This window comes from Trachurus japonicus, chromosome 12 (genome assembly GCF_045865225.1).
Source record: "Trachurus japonicus isolate A0001 chromosome 12, Traja_1.0".
Lineage (NCBI taxonomy): Eukaryota > Metazoa > Chordata > Actinopteri > Carangiformes > Carangidae > Trachurus > Trachurus japonicus.
The window spans coordinates 18,489,510-18,504,969 of NC_140918.1; the positions used below are offsets into that span (position 1 = coordinate 18,489,510).

The following is a 15,460-nucleotide window of genomic DNA, read 5'->3' on the forward strand; positions in this document are numbered from 1 at the left end:
TGAAGCATCACATCTTCCCTTGTTGATAATCAACTGTCTACAGCAATTTCAAATAAACATATCAGACTAATCCTCTTTTAAACCTCATTCAAATAAATAAAACTGTCACCATGTCTATTTTGCACGGATATAAATGGAGTGTGGGTTTGTGTAAATGTTTGTTCTCGAAGACATCAGCGGATCAGAGTCAGATTCTCACCTTGCAGTTTGCCATATGCCACCAAAGAGCCGCTGAAAGTGATGCCACCGATGTAGGTGCCGAGGTATGCGACTATCTTGGTGAGGTTGGCTGCGGGGTCCGTGGCGAAGTGGGGGTACTCGATCATGTATTCGGCCACGCAGGTGAGCACGGCGGCCAGACCCACCAGGCTGTGGAAGGCGGCCACCAGCTGGGGCAGGTCAGTGATCTGGATCCTCTTAGCGATGCCCAGGCCTTAGGAGATAACAAATAAATGAAGTTCAGTGGTCCTGACAGATCCACACACACACACAAAATAAAATGCAAAATACAAGCACATGCATGTATACACACACACCCACACACACAATCACACACACACACACACACACACACACAGGACTGCTGGGAAGTGGGTCCATCTGAGGGACCAGGTGTTGCAGCTGAGGCCTGTTTGGGTAAATTCCAAGTTTGTGAGTGGGTCTCCACCGTGTGTGTGCTTGTGTCAGGAAACCTTACACATCGCAACATTTGGAAAAAGGCATTATTGTCTCTGTGGATAATTTACTCTGAGTTTTCAGCTTTGTAACTGGAAGTATTAGCATTTGAATGATTAAGCTGCTGCGAGTTAAGCGAGAGAAAAGTGAGTAATGCATGATGCTGATCATTTCGACAAAACCTCCTGGGTCTGATGGGGAGTTAGTCATGCTGCGTTTGATGTAAACATCACAGAGAGTCTCTGCACTCAGCACACCTGCTGCTTAATCTGGCCAAGCTTGGAATACATGCACACGTAAACACACGAGGCAAAATCCATGTCTGCTAATTTAGAGGCGTTCCATCTTCTGCAACACAACTCTGCAGATCTACAAAGTCTGTGTTCTCTTCTTTCTTTGGTGGAGGACACTCACCAGCGGTACCACCTACAGCCATGGCTGCACTCATCTGTGCCAGGAGCTCAGGACTGGGTTTGAGGGCGCCCAGAGCGGCGACGACGCCTCCGGCCACTCCCATCATACCCAAAGCATTACCCAGACGGGCTGTTTTCACGTTGGAGAGGCCGGCCAGGGCACCAACACAGCACAAACCTGAGCCCAAGTACATCATCTGGTGAGAGAGAGAGACAGCGAGACAGAGAGAGAGAGCGGAAAAAAAGAGGTTATAGACAAGGATTGAGGGACCACACGATGAGAAAAAAAAAGGCCAAATGATTCACTTGGAAGGTCCTGTGCAACATCTGGGAAAACAGAATACATTTGGAGGCTGATTAGCCAACTTTTACATGGTCGTGGGCTGAGGGACTGAGAAAATGGTTTCTGTAGGAAACCACAGATACATGCTTGAACTACACATATGGGGATGGCGTAAACATCCTCTCACACCTGCTCAATGTTGTATCCAGACTGCAGAGCGCCGAGGTAACCTCCGACGAACACGCCTCCGGGGAGCAGATAGAGGTAGTTGTACTCTGGAGGATCAGTGGGACGCTTGAACATGTCCAACATCTTCTGTGTCACCAGGAAACCACCTGCGTGAAGAGAGAGTGAAGAAAAAGTAGCACAAAATCAGGTTTAAAAGGTGCTTTACAAACCAAATGTACTCGTAATATATAAGAAAAGTAGCCTGGATAACACCAGACCTCATCTCAATGAGATTCGGTCTGGGAACCACCCGTTCATTTTTTCGTATTCGAGGCGTGGTTTACGAAAGCCCAGAGCTGTTTATTGTCTATCAAATGCGTCTGTACGTAGCTTATAACCACTGATATCAATCATACCCGAAAACGCTAAACGTTGCTCTTTCTTCAAAATAAACTTGCGGTCTAAACTACCTAAAACACTTTCTAACGCTGCATCAAAAGGTTAAGGCGTCTGCCGCCATGTTGGTTTGACAAGCTATCAACAAAGTTGCTTCGGTGTGTCATTCTGTGATTGGCTCCCTAGGTGAGGGAAAAATTGGGTCCATGGTTTCCAGGCTGACTTGCAGAGCGAATAAAGCCGCACGCAAGGCAGCATGGGTATACCCAGGCTACAAGAAAAGTGTAATTGATGTAAAAAGAAAAAAGCATAAGGAGGGCAAGGATAGCAAGTCAAGTTGCCTGCAATACATGTAAAATGTATTTTTAGACAACAGGTGTTTTAAAGCCAATCGCTACAATCTGTTCCCAAGTGCAATAACCAATGTTAGGAATTTAATGACTCTACTTTATGTCAGTGTAAATATTTCAAGTAGAGAGTATCAAAAGTGTCAACCTGGGAGCAGACAGTGTCTCACTGCTTTATAGGAGATCACTTTACCCTGTGTATGTCTCCCTTTTTCCCCTCTGGCATGATTATAGCCACGTGCACACACATGCACTCGTACATACAAGGGTGAATCAGAGGCTAGCACCTGTTTCTTTTCAGTTCATGTAATTTTAGTCTTAGACTGTCTCAGTTAAAACATGTAATAACAATCTGACTACTATTATTGCAGGCCAATCTGTGTCAATATATTAATATGGAGGAATGTTCATGTATTTAAACAACTCAAAGCCAGTATCCATTCATTTCTTTTAGTTATTTTTTCCCCCCTCAGAATGGGTCTGCTGCCTGGCACTATATTTAGAAAGCTTGCAAAAATAAAAGCAAATCTGCAACACCATCACGGGGTCTAACACTATCCATCTGAAATCCTAACTATTCATCCATTTTTGAGGTCAAAAACAATGTCAACATTATTTCTTTTTATTTATTGTTAATATTTACTCTTGCAAGGGAAAAAAAAGATCTGGAAGAATATGTGACGAATGCTGCTTTTGCATCAAGCCCTCTATCCTGTAAAGTAGAGCATTTGGTGGATGTTGTTTTAAAGTTTACGATAATATAATTTGCTTTATATTTAGCTAGAAGATTCTTAATCTACACAGATGGAGAACTGTTGACATCCCGACTGGTTCATGCTCAGACATGGGGAGCAATCATGAAACCTAGAAATACTACATACAGTATTATATTTCTCCCTTTAGTGTAATAATCTGATTACACAGAGCAGTTGTGTACTGTAAACTGCAGCAGGAAAAACCTATTTTCATTTTTTTCAGTCATAAAGAAATACATAAGCCAGATTCAGTTCACATCCACAGCTTCTTTGAAGTCACCTACACTGACCGAGTAGAAATGAGAGGCCTGGTGCAATAAAAGGGAAAAGATGGAAACAGCTCAAGATATTCAATAACCAGGTGTCTTCCATAGATTTCCACATCTTACGACTACAGAGGAACTAAAAGAAAATCCAGCGTCTGTTTTATTGGAGCTAAATTTCGCCATTGTGTTTCATCACTTGCCATTGATTTCTTTTTTCTTTCTGTTGTTGTCTATGGGTATTGTGGTGAACCGCTTAGAAATGTCCATGTCAAACTGAAGCCATGGAGAACATCAAAATTGAAATCAAAGAGTGGGAAAGAAACTAGGCATTTCTATAAAAGCTGTGGTATTTTTTTTTTTGCTTTAGTTAAGGGACCTAAAGCAGTAAAACGTGGAGATACCACAGATCCTAAAAAGCTTGTGCAGGATTCACAGCTCTTGCTTTAAACTCAAAACCTCATGGTGTCCACCACAGCACACAATACATGGGGATGAACCGATTGATTATGCAAGTTAACTATTCATTTGCTTGCATCAAAGTCTCTCCTGGTGTCTAGCTGTTTGCTAATAGAAGAAATTAAAACTAATTCATGGCTCTGCTCTGGAGGCACTCTCTGGTTCCCAGGACTATTAGAGAGTGATGAGTATTATAATGACTCCAGGAACACTTTGTCATTATAATGGAGATTATTAAGGGGAATAGCAGAAATGAATGTGTGTGGTCCAAGCCTGAACCACCGACTCTGGTCTGCGCAGGTGGGTAGAAAGGGCAGCTGCAAAACTTGGTCGAAAGGCATGTTATTGTATAATCAATATAAAACATTTCAATCTTCAGCCTAAGTTGATATTTTATTGGCTTTAGGTTGCTGTAACTGGCAGGGATCACTGTGAGGTGTCTATGTGCGGGTGACTCACCAGCAATGTTGACCGAGGAGATGAAGGCGGCGAGTACAGCCAGTGTCTCAGCAGTAGTTGTTGGGGTGTAGCCTCCTCCCATCAGGGACAGACCACCCACAGCCGTCAGACCTGCAGAACATAGATATTTTAGTCCTCATACACCTAAACTTTCATGAGACATAATAAAGGAAACAGAAAACTTTCGTGAGGATGATGCAAAAACAACAGAGAAAAAAAAGAGATCAATAAAACATTAATTCAGACGGTCACAGAAAACATTCATCTCAACACTGATTAGAACTGCGTAATCAGCGCATTTATAGTCCTTTTAAAGGTGTCTGCTTAAACTCAAAATCCTGTTTGCTTCCCAGATTGGGAAAACAAAAGAAATTTAGAGATAAAAAAGAGAGAGAAAAAATGTGTGTGAGTGTGTTTACCAAAAGAGGCTCAGGAAACCTTGATAACATCAGTCCTGTAATGACTTACAGGCAGTAAGATTCAATAGACAGCACCCCTGGAGCCTGCATTCACACAGACTTGTTTATGTACAATTCAAGTTGAATAACAGGTACAGTGTTTGCGAGTGTGCGTGCGAACGTATTTGTGATTAAAGTCAGTGGTGTTGCATTGGATTTTCAAATGAGGAGAAGGAGAAGTTTGACCTCTTCTCACCCTGTCTCCCTTTTTCACCGACAGAGTTTATAATCCTGTGTGTATATCGGCGCCTAAACAAAGCGAGTTTCAAATGCTGCCAAACATCATTTCACAAGTTAAGCCACGTAAACATGAGCTTATTTAAAATTTCCACTGTTACAAAAGAGAACGACTACAACAGGAAGTATTTGGACCCTATCGTGATGATGAGCATAGGGAAAGATCGAAACAACAACCTTCCCATGCATTTGGAGATTTGCTTCCTGGAACCAAAATAACTTCAAAGTGTGTCAAGCTGCTGATCATCACCTTTTCCCGTAACGATTAGCACATTTTTGCTGATGGCACAGATGCAATGCAATGCCGCAAGGTAAAGTAGATATAAGAACATGTGTACACCTTCAGATACATGTGTTCCTCAATGTTCTATCAAAAAACATGCATGGAGTGCTGCATGGGTATCAGTTGTCTTTGTTTCTTAATCTCTACCTCTGGTGCTCTTCAGTGTGAGGATCCAAATACTAGATGGTAGCGGGAACTGAGGCACTCAGAGTAGGAAGGTGATTTTAAAAAGCCTTTATTGCAGCATGGCCAAACAAATTAAAAACAAGCCAACATTCCTCAATGTTGTGTAGCAGTTCTGTGCTTTTTCCCATCATACTTATCTGGATTGTTTTTTATTGGATGAGTTTTTGCTTTCTACATTCCCAATATCTGTTAAATCTATTACCAGCTTTACAGTATCTCAGTACATATTTAGTTTACTGAATATGATTCTTGAGTGAGACTTTCAGAGTTAATCTATTCAGCCCTGTTTGTTTACACATTCAAATGATTCTTTCCTTTAGTCTTGCAAAAAAAAAAAGCTAGACCTACACATTTAATGATAAGATTAGATAAGATTTTCATTATATCAAGAGACATTCTCATGTAACACAAAATCTCACTTTTAATCATCAGTAATAGGGTTATAAAGAGAAAATAATTAAATAATGACTGATAAACTAGTAATGTAATATTCATATCCATCGCATTACTGAGACTGTATTGTGCCCAATCAGAAGGCTGAACCCAGTCATTAACAACTGACAAGCAGACACAGTGAAGCCATGTTTGTATCAAAGAAGCCGAAGATGAAACAGTTTACACCATGTAGGTGGAGATTAGCAACATGTGTGGCTACCAGAATGATCAGATTAGCTTGAAAGAAAGCCAGTAGGCATCAGTGGACACACACGCACAGACAAAGACACACACACACAGACCTGTAGCTGTTCCTCTGTTACCAACATGACGTACTACTGGCAGAGTGTACTGTAGCTGTGAATCAGTGCTCTCAAGTAGATTAAAGTGTTTATATGAGACACCAGATATTAAGACGTACTTCAATGAGCAGCTACTGGATATGAAACCAGTGTCTGAGACGCTTAGGGTGACCCACCAGTCAGAGTCACCCCTGGTTGTGTAACACTATAATCTCCCTATGAAGAATGTAACTGTCCCTCACGCAAACCCTAAATTCCAAAACGATTCCCTAATGTCTGAGTGATTGTGTGTGAGTGTGTCTTTACGATGCCTGGCACAACAACACAACTCAGTTGGTCTCACCGTTTCCATAACCACAGTCAGTCAGTGACAGAAAAAAAAAAATTAAAAAGGTAAAAAGGGCACAGCAAATATGAAGGGAAAAATACCTGGACAGGGAGGAGAGGGAGAGGGAGAGAGAAGACGTGGACAAATCAAGGGCAGACAACACCAGGAGAAAAGAGCCTCCAAACAATCTTAATGTTAATTCAAGTCTTTCATGTGTGGTCTCAGATTCTTGTGGAGCTGTGGCTTTTCAACTGATTCCATTAAAATATGTCTAAAATTTTTAAAAATGACATTCATAGATTAATTTTGACAGAAGTTGCAGATGGTGAATTGTTTAGCGAAGGAAGTGAAAAAAGGTCAAATAAACCCAGAGGAACATGGAAAATGGCGTGAAGATGTGAATGTGAAAACAGGGTATAGGTGTCAAGTTTTAAAGAAAGTGAAAACTGTCTCTTGGCTGTTCCGCTGCTGGGACGCCACCACCGAGCTCTGATGTCCCGCTGGGCACACGAGTAAACGAGCAGAGGACTTCCCTGACCCTCAAAGATCACCGACAGTGTGTTACTTCCTACCCTCAGTGTGGGTCTTTGAGTGATCAAAGCCACAAGAACACACACATGCACTTACATCTCTAACCTCTTAACCCCTCTGTGTTAAGCGGCAGCCGACAATAAGGACACAATCTTTAAAGTTTTTATTTGTTGCTCTCTCAGGTTTTTTGCCATTCAGTCCAGAGAGGCTGCAAAGAGCCACTGGACTGACATGTGACACATTTGATCTTTGAGGTTTAGTCGATGTTTTCTGACTTGTTTTTAGATAAATTATTTGTGTTAACTGCTGTTGTATTGCACTATAATTTGGTGGTATTTCCTATATATTTGTTCTACATGCTATAATGTCTTGTTCCATTTTCATGTGTTGTAGTGCTTTGGACATTTTTTCCTTTATCAAATATAGCAAATTAAATTTCAGGAAAACTATGCTCTAGTGAATTTGCATTTAATTTTCTTTCCCCATTATATATTTTACTGGTTTCAACATTTTTATCCCTTGTGTACATTAGTCTCAAATTTGTTGATGTCTGTATCATCTCACCAGCCTCTCAGTCATCTGTAAAGCCTTGACTTGAATGAGAAATCCCATACAAATTAAGTTTGATTGAATGACTGATTGGATTGCTTGGCACAGAGACCTATACAGACCATTTCTGAAGATATTTGACTGACTAGAGACAGGTGCTTTTTCATGGTTAGGGCTCCATGCTGTTCCTACACTTTGCATAAAAATGACATGTTAAGTTAAAAGGTTGCAATAGATAACAGCTTACTATATTAGTCACGACAGGCCCGTAAACTGAGATCTGAATAACTTCAGTCTATATGGACCTGTCTTGTCTCACTTGGTCAATACAGAGGGAATTATGCACCATTGATATTTATTTGATGTAATCAGTTCAAATCAGGCGGTCAAAGCCAACATCCACCCCCACTACACCCAACTAACCTGAGATGGCGTTGGTGACAGACATGAGTGGAGAGTGGAGAGCAGGAGTGACCCCCCACACCGTGTGGTATCCCACGATCCCAGCCAGGCCGAAGGTGGTGACCATCTGAGTGAAGGCAGCGTTGGGAGCCGACAGACCCAGGCTCAGCAGGGTGCCAAAACCTGGCAGAGAGAGAGACAGAGACAAGTAAGGGGGTTAGTTTAGCGACTAGGGACAGAACTTGTTTAAATAATCTGCACTAAGATGAACTAAGATGAACAACCATTCAAAGTAAAATTTGTTCCATGTGAAAGCGATTAAAGCAAATCTGTGGCATCCACAAATTTTGTGGACAGGTCCTGCCCATAGAATCCTTCTCTCTCTTCCTGAGGACAAAAGTCAACACTTACAGATACAGAGCCGTTGTACAAAAGTAACTGTGTTTTAGGATAAGAATCCAAAACACAAGAGGGCATTGCAATCTGAGTGCTACATTGGGTCCCAAGTTTTGTCTTGTTTGTCTTATTCTATTCTCTAGAAGCCTAAAGACATGAGCTAACAAATACTTCCCAAACACAACTCCACAGATGGTCAGAAAATGTGTAATTTTGGTAAGCTACATTTAATTTAACTGTTCTATGCTGTTATCTACTTCTAACCTATCTGTGTTAAAAGTAGCCGTATAAACAGTACAAACTCCTGATATAGAGATTTTCCTAAGCACATCTGGTTGACTGTAAGATGTGGCAGGCCACCCATGTTGCCCTTATTTCCTGTTAGTTGGATTAAATCAGTCAAAGAGAAATTTTTCTGGTTAAATTTGTAACACAGGTGCAGTCTAACATGTTCTGTCTTTGCCAGACCAACTGCTGATGCAACTTGTCTGTGTCCTTAATGGCCAATATAAAGATTTAAAATGACTACGCTACATACCAGGCTAATAAGCATGTAACCAGCACTAACCAAGTTCTCACTCTTTAAAAGCAAAGCAGTTAACATCAGTGGCTGTGTGGTGGTGGTGGTGTTAAGTAGGAAACTACTCCAGCACCTAAACAATGTGTGAACCATATTAACTGTATGTGGCGCTCTAACACAGAAGGCTGCGTGGCACCATGGGAACCACTCACTGCAGCACTACATCAAACAAACACTCAGTGTGACACTGTTTTTACAATGCACACTTCCTGACACTAACAGGGTGTCTGTGTGTGTGTGTGCGTGCGCTTGTAACCTGCCTCTGTCACTTCTCACCTCCTGTGCACATTCCAGCAGTGACCTAAAAAGCTGATTGTTAACCTGCCCTTCACCCTGTGGCGGGACCTCAACACCCCCCCGGCTGAGACCCAATTTACTCCGACGCAGCATCAGCCCGATTCCTCCACTTAGGCAGAAAATCTGAATTTAATGGCACATTCAGTTTCAGTGGCAGTGACTGACCTCCAGTGTACATGCCAGCAGCGGTGAGCGTGGCCTTGAAGGGGGAGATTTGTGAAGCCTTCTCTGCCTCCACTTCATGGACAGATTTGGGTTTAGGAGGAGCGGCAACGGGCACGTTGTTGGGCTGCGGAGCGGGGAACAGGTTCTTTCCGTTCTGGAGGTGACAACAAACAGAGAACGGTACAATGTTGAGAGGTAGAAAGAGGAAACGCGTACCTTGTAGAGAAGAGAGGAATGGTAAGTGAGGACAGCCATTACTTAGTGATGTCAACAATATCAAATGACGTTTATTAAGAAGTGATTCGAGGTCTGCCTTTATTCCCTGATCTCATTACCTGATTCTCGGCAAAGACCTCTGCTGCGTCCGTTAATCTGTGAAACATTAGACTGTGCTGTCAAGATCAAAGTACGCAGACTAATGATCAGTGGGTACAGTAAGTAATATCTGCATTTCAGCCTCATTTGTAAGACGCGTGACCACTGCTGTGATCAGATATGGGTCAAAATACTTTATTTGACAAATTGACCACAGGTTGACTGCGTCTGATTAGAGCAAATTATTTGTGTAAAAAATTACACAGTTGTGTGTCTCCACAACTCAGACTAGTTACATCCGTGTTTACCCACTCGTATGAGACATTAACTGTTTATGGCAAATTGCTAGCAAATTCTTGAAATATGTATAAAAACAACATGTGTACAAAACTTGAAGAAATCAAGTTCTGACAAGTCAGTGTGGCCGAGCTCTGATTTGATTTAAAGCTGCATTCTGATTTAAAGGACAATCCTGGGCAAATTCAACTTGGGGCTGTATTTTCCAAACATTTTAGGTCTAAAAGAAGGAATCTGAAGATTTTCAGTTTAATTGCTCCTGTTTTGTGGTAGTTGTGTCTGTCCTCGCATCGCCACGGCAGCGTTGATTTGGAGTGGATGCAAGTTCCGCTGCTTAGGCTGTTTACATCCCTCAAAGCCGCAATTTTTTTCCACAGACAGCGTCAGATGGCTACTCAAACATGCACCGAGAAGTTTATTTACTTCAAGCAAGCCGACATGTTTGTAAAACTAGATCTAATTCAAAGTCTCGCGCGAGACCCAAGATGACGCGCTCCGTGTGTTCATGTGCAGTGGGAAGCTACCGTTTGTGTCATTAACACAAAAAAAGTTTAACACTTAAGGACAGAACAAAGGGAGCTGTTCAGTGTAGGACAGTGGAAAATGTAATCTGCTGCATTTCAAGTTTATCAGCCATAACATGCATGACATGTCTGTATTAACAAATCAATACTTCACACAGAGCTCCATCTAACTCCTTAATTAGCCACAACTATATCGACCAAGTTAAAATGAATTCATTAAATAATCAAATAAAAGATATATCAAAATAAAAAATGTCAATATGACTGAAAAGTACTAAACGTTGTGAGGAGTAGATTGGCACAGATTTGAGCTCAGTCACACAATTTATAATATACTTTTATTTACTGCAGTTAAATAATGTAATTGTCTCAGTCATTATTAACCAACTTTAAAGTGACTAAACATTCTCTCTTAAAGGGCTAAATTAAGAGCTTAATTTCTGTGAGATCATGTTAGAAAATCATGCACCTGCACAGTCTACTGAGGAGAAAAGGCAATAGAGTAGGAAGCGAATGAAGTGTAGTTAGGGTGACATCTAGTGACCATGGCAGAGACCAACAACACAGTGTGACGGGTGCATCCTCGGTTCTGTCATTGTTTATATCCTTACGCCTATTTTTCATTGAGACCTTATACCTGCATGACCACAGATCCCCTGACAACATGGTCCATGGTTCCATAGTCAAACGCCTCCTTGACGTCCATGAAGAAGTTCTCCTTGTCTGGGCTGACGGCCCGCAACAGCTTGGTGATGTTGTTGGAGTACAGAGTGCTGGACTGGGTTGGCAAGCGGCTGGGCAGGTCTGTGAAGCCAATATGGGTCACTCCCTAAAGGAAAAAAGAGAAAAAATACAATTTGTGATGTTGCACCAACTTGGAAGAGACAGGGTTAGACAGATGATGTGTGATATCCTAAAAGAGACAATCAACAAAAGTCAAAAACAGCCATTACATTTTGGTTTGTATTGGAACTTGTGAACAGTACTGTACGTGCACTGACCTTGTATACTGACAGCTCGCCCGGCACTGTGGTCTCAATGTTTCCTCCAGCTTCGGCAGCCAAGTCCACCACCACCGAGCCATCCTTCATGCTCTCTATCATTGGTTTAGTGATGAGGATGGGAGCACGCCTGCCTGCAATGGTCAATTGAACACAGAGGCATTAAGGAATTATTTGTCACATTAAATTTATATTAAGGTTCAAATTAAAAAAGCGTGAAGAAAAAGCTACAAAAGGTACACAGACTTCCAGGTCACATCATGTTCTACCAAGTGATAAATGTTCACAACAGCTGAGTGTGAGCTCACTGTGGCCGTGTACGAAAGTGTTGAAACCCACAGTCATGGAACAAATGTGAAGTTGTTGTAAAATATGTTCTGGTACATTCCGGTTAGGTTATTTTTAATGTTCAATTTTCCGTGACTTGTCCTTTTTTATTTCTAAATTCTCTGACTACTTGCCCAGAATACATGTCTCATATTCTGTAATATTCCAGATATTTCACAACCAGAGGGGAAAACTATTTATATGAGTTTGTACACAGTATCAAAGAAACGTGCCCTTCGCTTTTTAAATTTTAGACTCTGTGTTTATGTTGTGCCTCAATTTGCGCTTCTGTGCATACCGGGGATTAGCGCTGTGCTGATGACAATGTCGACGTCCTGACACTGTTTAGCAAACAGCTTCATCTCTTCCTCAATGAACTCTTTAGACATTTCCTTGGCGTAGCCTCCTTGGCCCTCTCCTGACTCTTTCAAGTTTACCTCCAGAGGCTCGGCGCCCAGAGACTTAAACTGCTCCAAAGCTGCAGCTCTGAGAGAGGAAGAGGTCAGAGGTTATTTTTTAGTCAGGCAGAAAGAAAAATCACAGTTCCATAGACTGGTAATGTGTTTGCCACTGAAACAGCATTCATAGCGCTGCTGTATGACAGCATGCCTTAAGTTGCATAAAACTCAAAGCTTTAGTTTACTATAAACAGTTTATGAAGTTTTTCCTATCTGCATTTTTCAGCGATACTAATGTACCGGTGTTGTATTTACAATCAGAAATCACTTATCTTTATAATAATGCAGACAGTGTGCATGTAATTCAGTGCAATTTTATCAAATTCAATAATTTAATTCATGCATCATTCAATCTTTCGATTTATACATTTCATATAAGAAACAGACCTTGTATCGAATCCCCTGACAATGGCTCCCATGGCCCTGGCAGACCCAGCAGCTGCCAATCCAGCCACGCCACCTCCGATGATCAGCACCTATTCGAAAACACATAACATGGTGTGGGGTGTTAAAAGTTTAAACTGACATGATGGACACATATTCAAAACAGAAGAAAAACACACGCACTCCTACTACCCACCTTTGCAGGTGGAACCTTCCCAGCCGCTGTGATTTGTCCAGTGAAAAAGCGTCCGAAGCTGTTGGCTGCCAGCACAACGGCCTTGTACCTAAGATTACAGAGGAACACAGGAAATTAATAGTGACACCCAATCAAAATAACTGCTATAATAACCTATCCATTCATGTGTTTAAACATGTCCAATTAAGGCATAACAATATACACAATAATCAACCACACATCCTGTTTAGGACAACGAGGAGTTTTGGAAAAGCAAAGCATTTTCACACTACATTTATGAGCCTCCGCGCGCACCGTAAAATTCTTTGACCGGCGCAAGACGGACTCATGTTTTCATTCATCAAGAATTAAGTCAGAGGTCCGAAGACGATCACATACCATCGTAGTTCCGATCATAAACGGCGATTCGCCACGAAACCGAAAGTAAGGAAACGCTGGTCGGCTCGACCAGCATTTCCGCCACCACTAATAATAACAAAATAACGATAGAGACAGAACGATATATTTATCGAAAATGGGCCCATTAACAAGTGTGGGTAGCGGAGATTCATCCACATTAACGTGAGACTTTTTTATAACCAAATAGAAACTCCTCGTTGTCCCTTTAATATTTGATCACACGCCACCTGCTGTTAATGTCAATACTATACTTATACTTATATGAATACTGCGAACAATACTGCAGCAGAAACTTACCTGCCAATTAACTAGCTTGCTAACCAACTCTACAAGTGTTTTAAGGTAGAAGATTGCTTCCTTACTTATTTATATTTTAAAGAAATGTAAAGTCAACTAAATTGTTAACAGTGTTACCTGTATTTTCACACATACACAACTAGTAGGTAATCTTTCAAGGTGACCCTTCTCATAGAAACAGTTAACAAAGTTGAAGGCACCATGCACATACCCTGCAATGTTTGCCATGGAGCTCAGTGCATCGTAACCCTGGGCGATGGTGACTCTGGGAACCTGGTCCATAGCCAGGACGGTGGCTTTCTTCTGGGACAGCATGTCCATCAACTCCGGGTTCTGAGCTGGGTAGATGAAGCTGACCAAAGTGGCTGCGTCCTTCATCAGCTCCACCTCATGGATGCCCAGAGCGGGGTTGAATGTGGGAGCACGGACCTAGAGGCATACAACATCGGTCAATAGGCAAGTCTGAGCACATGAAGGATACTGATGACACCTTAAAATCTCTTTTGCTCCTGGAACATACACTTCTTTCATTTACACACCTGGGAAAAAAAATTCTGCATGTGTCAGCCTGTTTTTCATATTCTTCACTCTGTCTCTGACCAAACCCTCTCCACTTTTCTGCCTCAACTACCATGTCCAAGTAAAGACTTCACAGATATGTGTCATTTTAGCCTCAGAGTACTGGCTCTCTCCCATAATCCCATGCTCTGTCATTCTCCCTCTTCAGCCTAATGCAAATTCGTTCTGCAATACATCTTGATATAATGTCTGAATGACAATAAAGACATATATTCTATTCTTATCTATTCTATTCAACACCACAAAATGCACATGGTGCAAAAAGCAGCCATCATGTTCAATACACCAACTGTCTGACCCTATTCCTTCATTTGTCCATTATTGCCTCTTCTTACATCCGTTCCCACTCTTCCCTTTCACTTCTATCCTACCTTAACCAACACGTCGGAGGCCAAGACATCTTTAATGTCTTTAATCGTTGCTCCAGCTTGAGTGTACTGCTCATCGCCGAACTTGGAGGGCTCTCCGGCTCCAGACTCCACGACAACGTTGAAGCCCTGTTTGACGAGCGCCTGGACACCAGCAGGAGACAGCGCCACGCGACGCTCGTTCTGTAAGATTTCTTTGGGAACGCCGACTGTGAGCTGTTTGTATGGAATACCTGGAGGAGACAGAGAGGAACGATACAGGGGCATGTGAGCTAAGTGACAGCTGTTATATGAACTCATTTATTCACGTATCATTGCTTAATGATGACAGGGTCACTCGTGCCAACGCTAATGAACTGTTATTTCTGGCCTCGTTGAGACCTATTATGAGGAAATTTGTTTTCACAACCAACAGGCTATAGAGACCAAAGCAGATTATGGTTGTTCCAAAGGCTTTTCACAAGTATTGCACAAGGTTTCTCAGCATAGTTAAAAAAAACACAGATATGTGGATGTAAGAAGTGTGCACAGTGTGTGTCAACACAACAGAAAGATATACACAAGATACAGCTATTTTGTTGGCTGAATTGATCATTGCAGATATACAGTATGTATGTCAGACTTTCTCTCTTGCACAGGCTGAAGCTCAGGATTTAAAAAGTGTGACAGTTAAAAAAAGAAATATATATACTGTATACAATATATATTATATATACACATATATATAAATAAAAATAATACTCTTTCATGCTTTTCATACCACTGATACCACTGCAGCCACCTGTGTATATGACCATGAGTTGAGTTCACACTGAGTTGACCATAAATACAGTAATGTTGTTACAGGACACTGTGACCCTGAATACTACATATACAGTCTACAGACATGCTGCCCTCTCACCAGCTTTTAATTGCTAATCAGAGGGTGATGGAAATGAGTGTTAGTCA

General features: G+C 41.6%; 1 protein-coding gene across 1 annotated transcript in view; it reads right to left on the reverse strand.

Annotated features, from left to right (window-relative positions):
* The window catches only part of nnt (nicotinamide nucleotide transhydrogenase), a 33,087-nt gene that overhangs the window by 11,759 nt on the left and 5,868 nt on the right, over nt 1–15,460 (reverse strand). The window contains exons 3-15 of the mRNA XM_085793698.1: nt 14,516–14,745; nt 13,777–13,994; nt 12,870–12,957; nt 12,677–12,765; nt 12,130–12,317; nt 11,505–11,638; nt 11,141–11,332; nt 9,368–9,521; nt 7,951–8,112; nt 4,219–4,329; nt 1,561–1,706; nt 1,090–1,285; nt 200–433 (exon numbers count right to left, since the gene is read on the reverse strand). Coding sequence (XP_085649824.1) covers nt 200–433; nt 1,090–1,285; nt 1,561–1,706; nt 4,219–4,329; nt 7,951–8,112; nt 9,368–9,521; nt 11,141–11,332; nt 11,505–11,638; nt 12,130–12,317; nt 12,677–12,765; nt 12,870–12,957; nt 13,777–13,994; nt 14,516–14,745 — 2,142 coding nt within the window. The remainder of the gene's footprint in view (nt 1–199; nt 434–1,089; nt 1,286–1,560; nt 1,707–4,218; nt 4,330–7,950; nt 8,113–9,367; nt 9,522–11,140; nt 11,333–11,504; nt 11,639–12,129; nt 12,318–12,676; nt 12,766–12,869; nt 12,958–13,776; nt 13,995–14,515; nt 14,746–15,460) is intronic.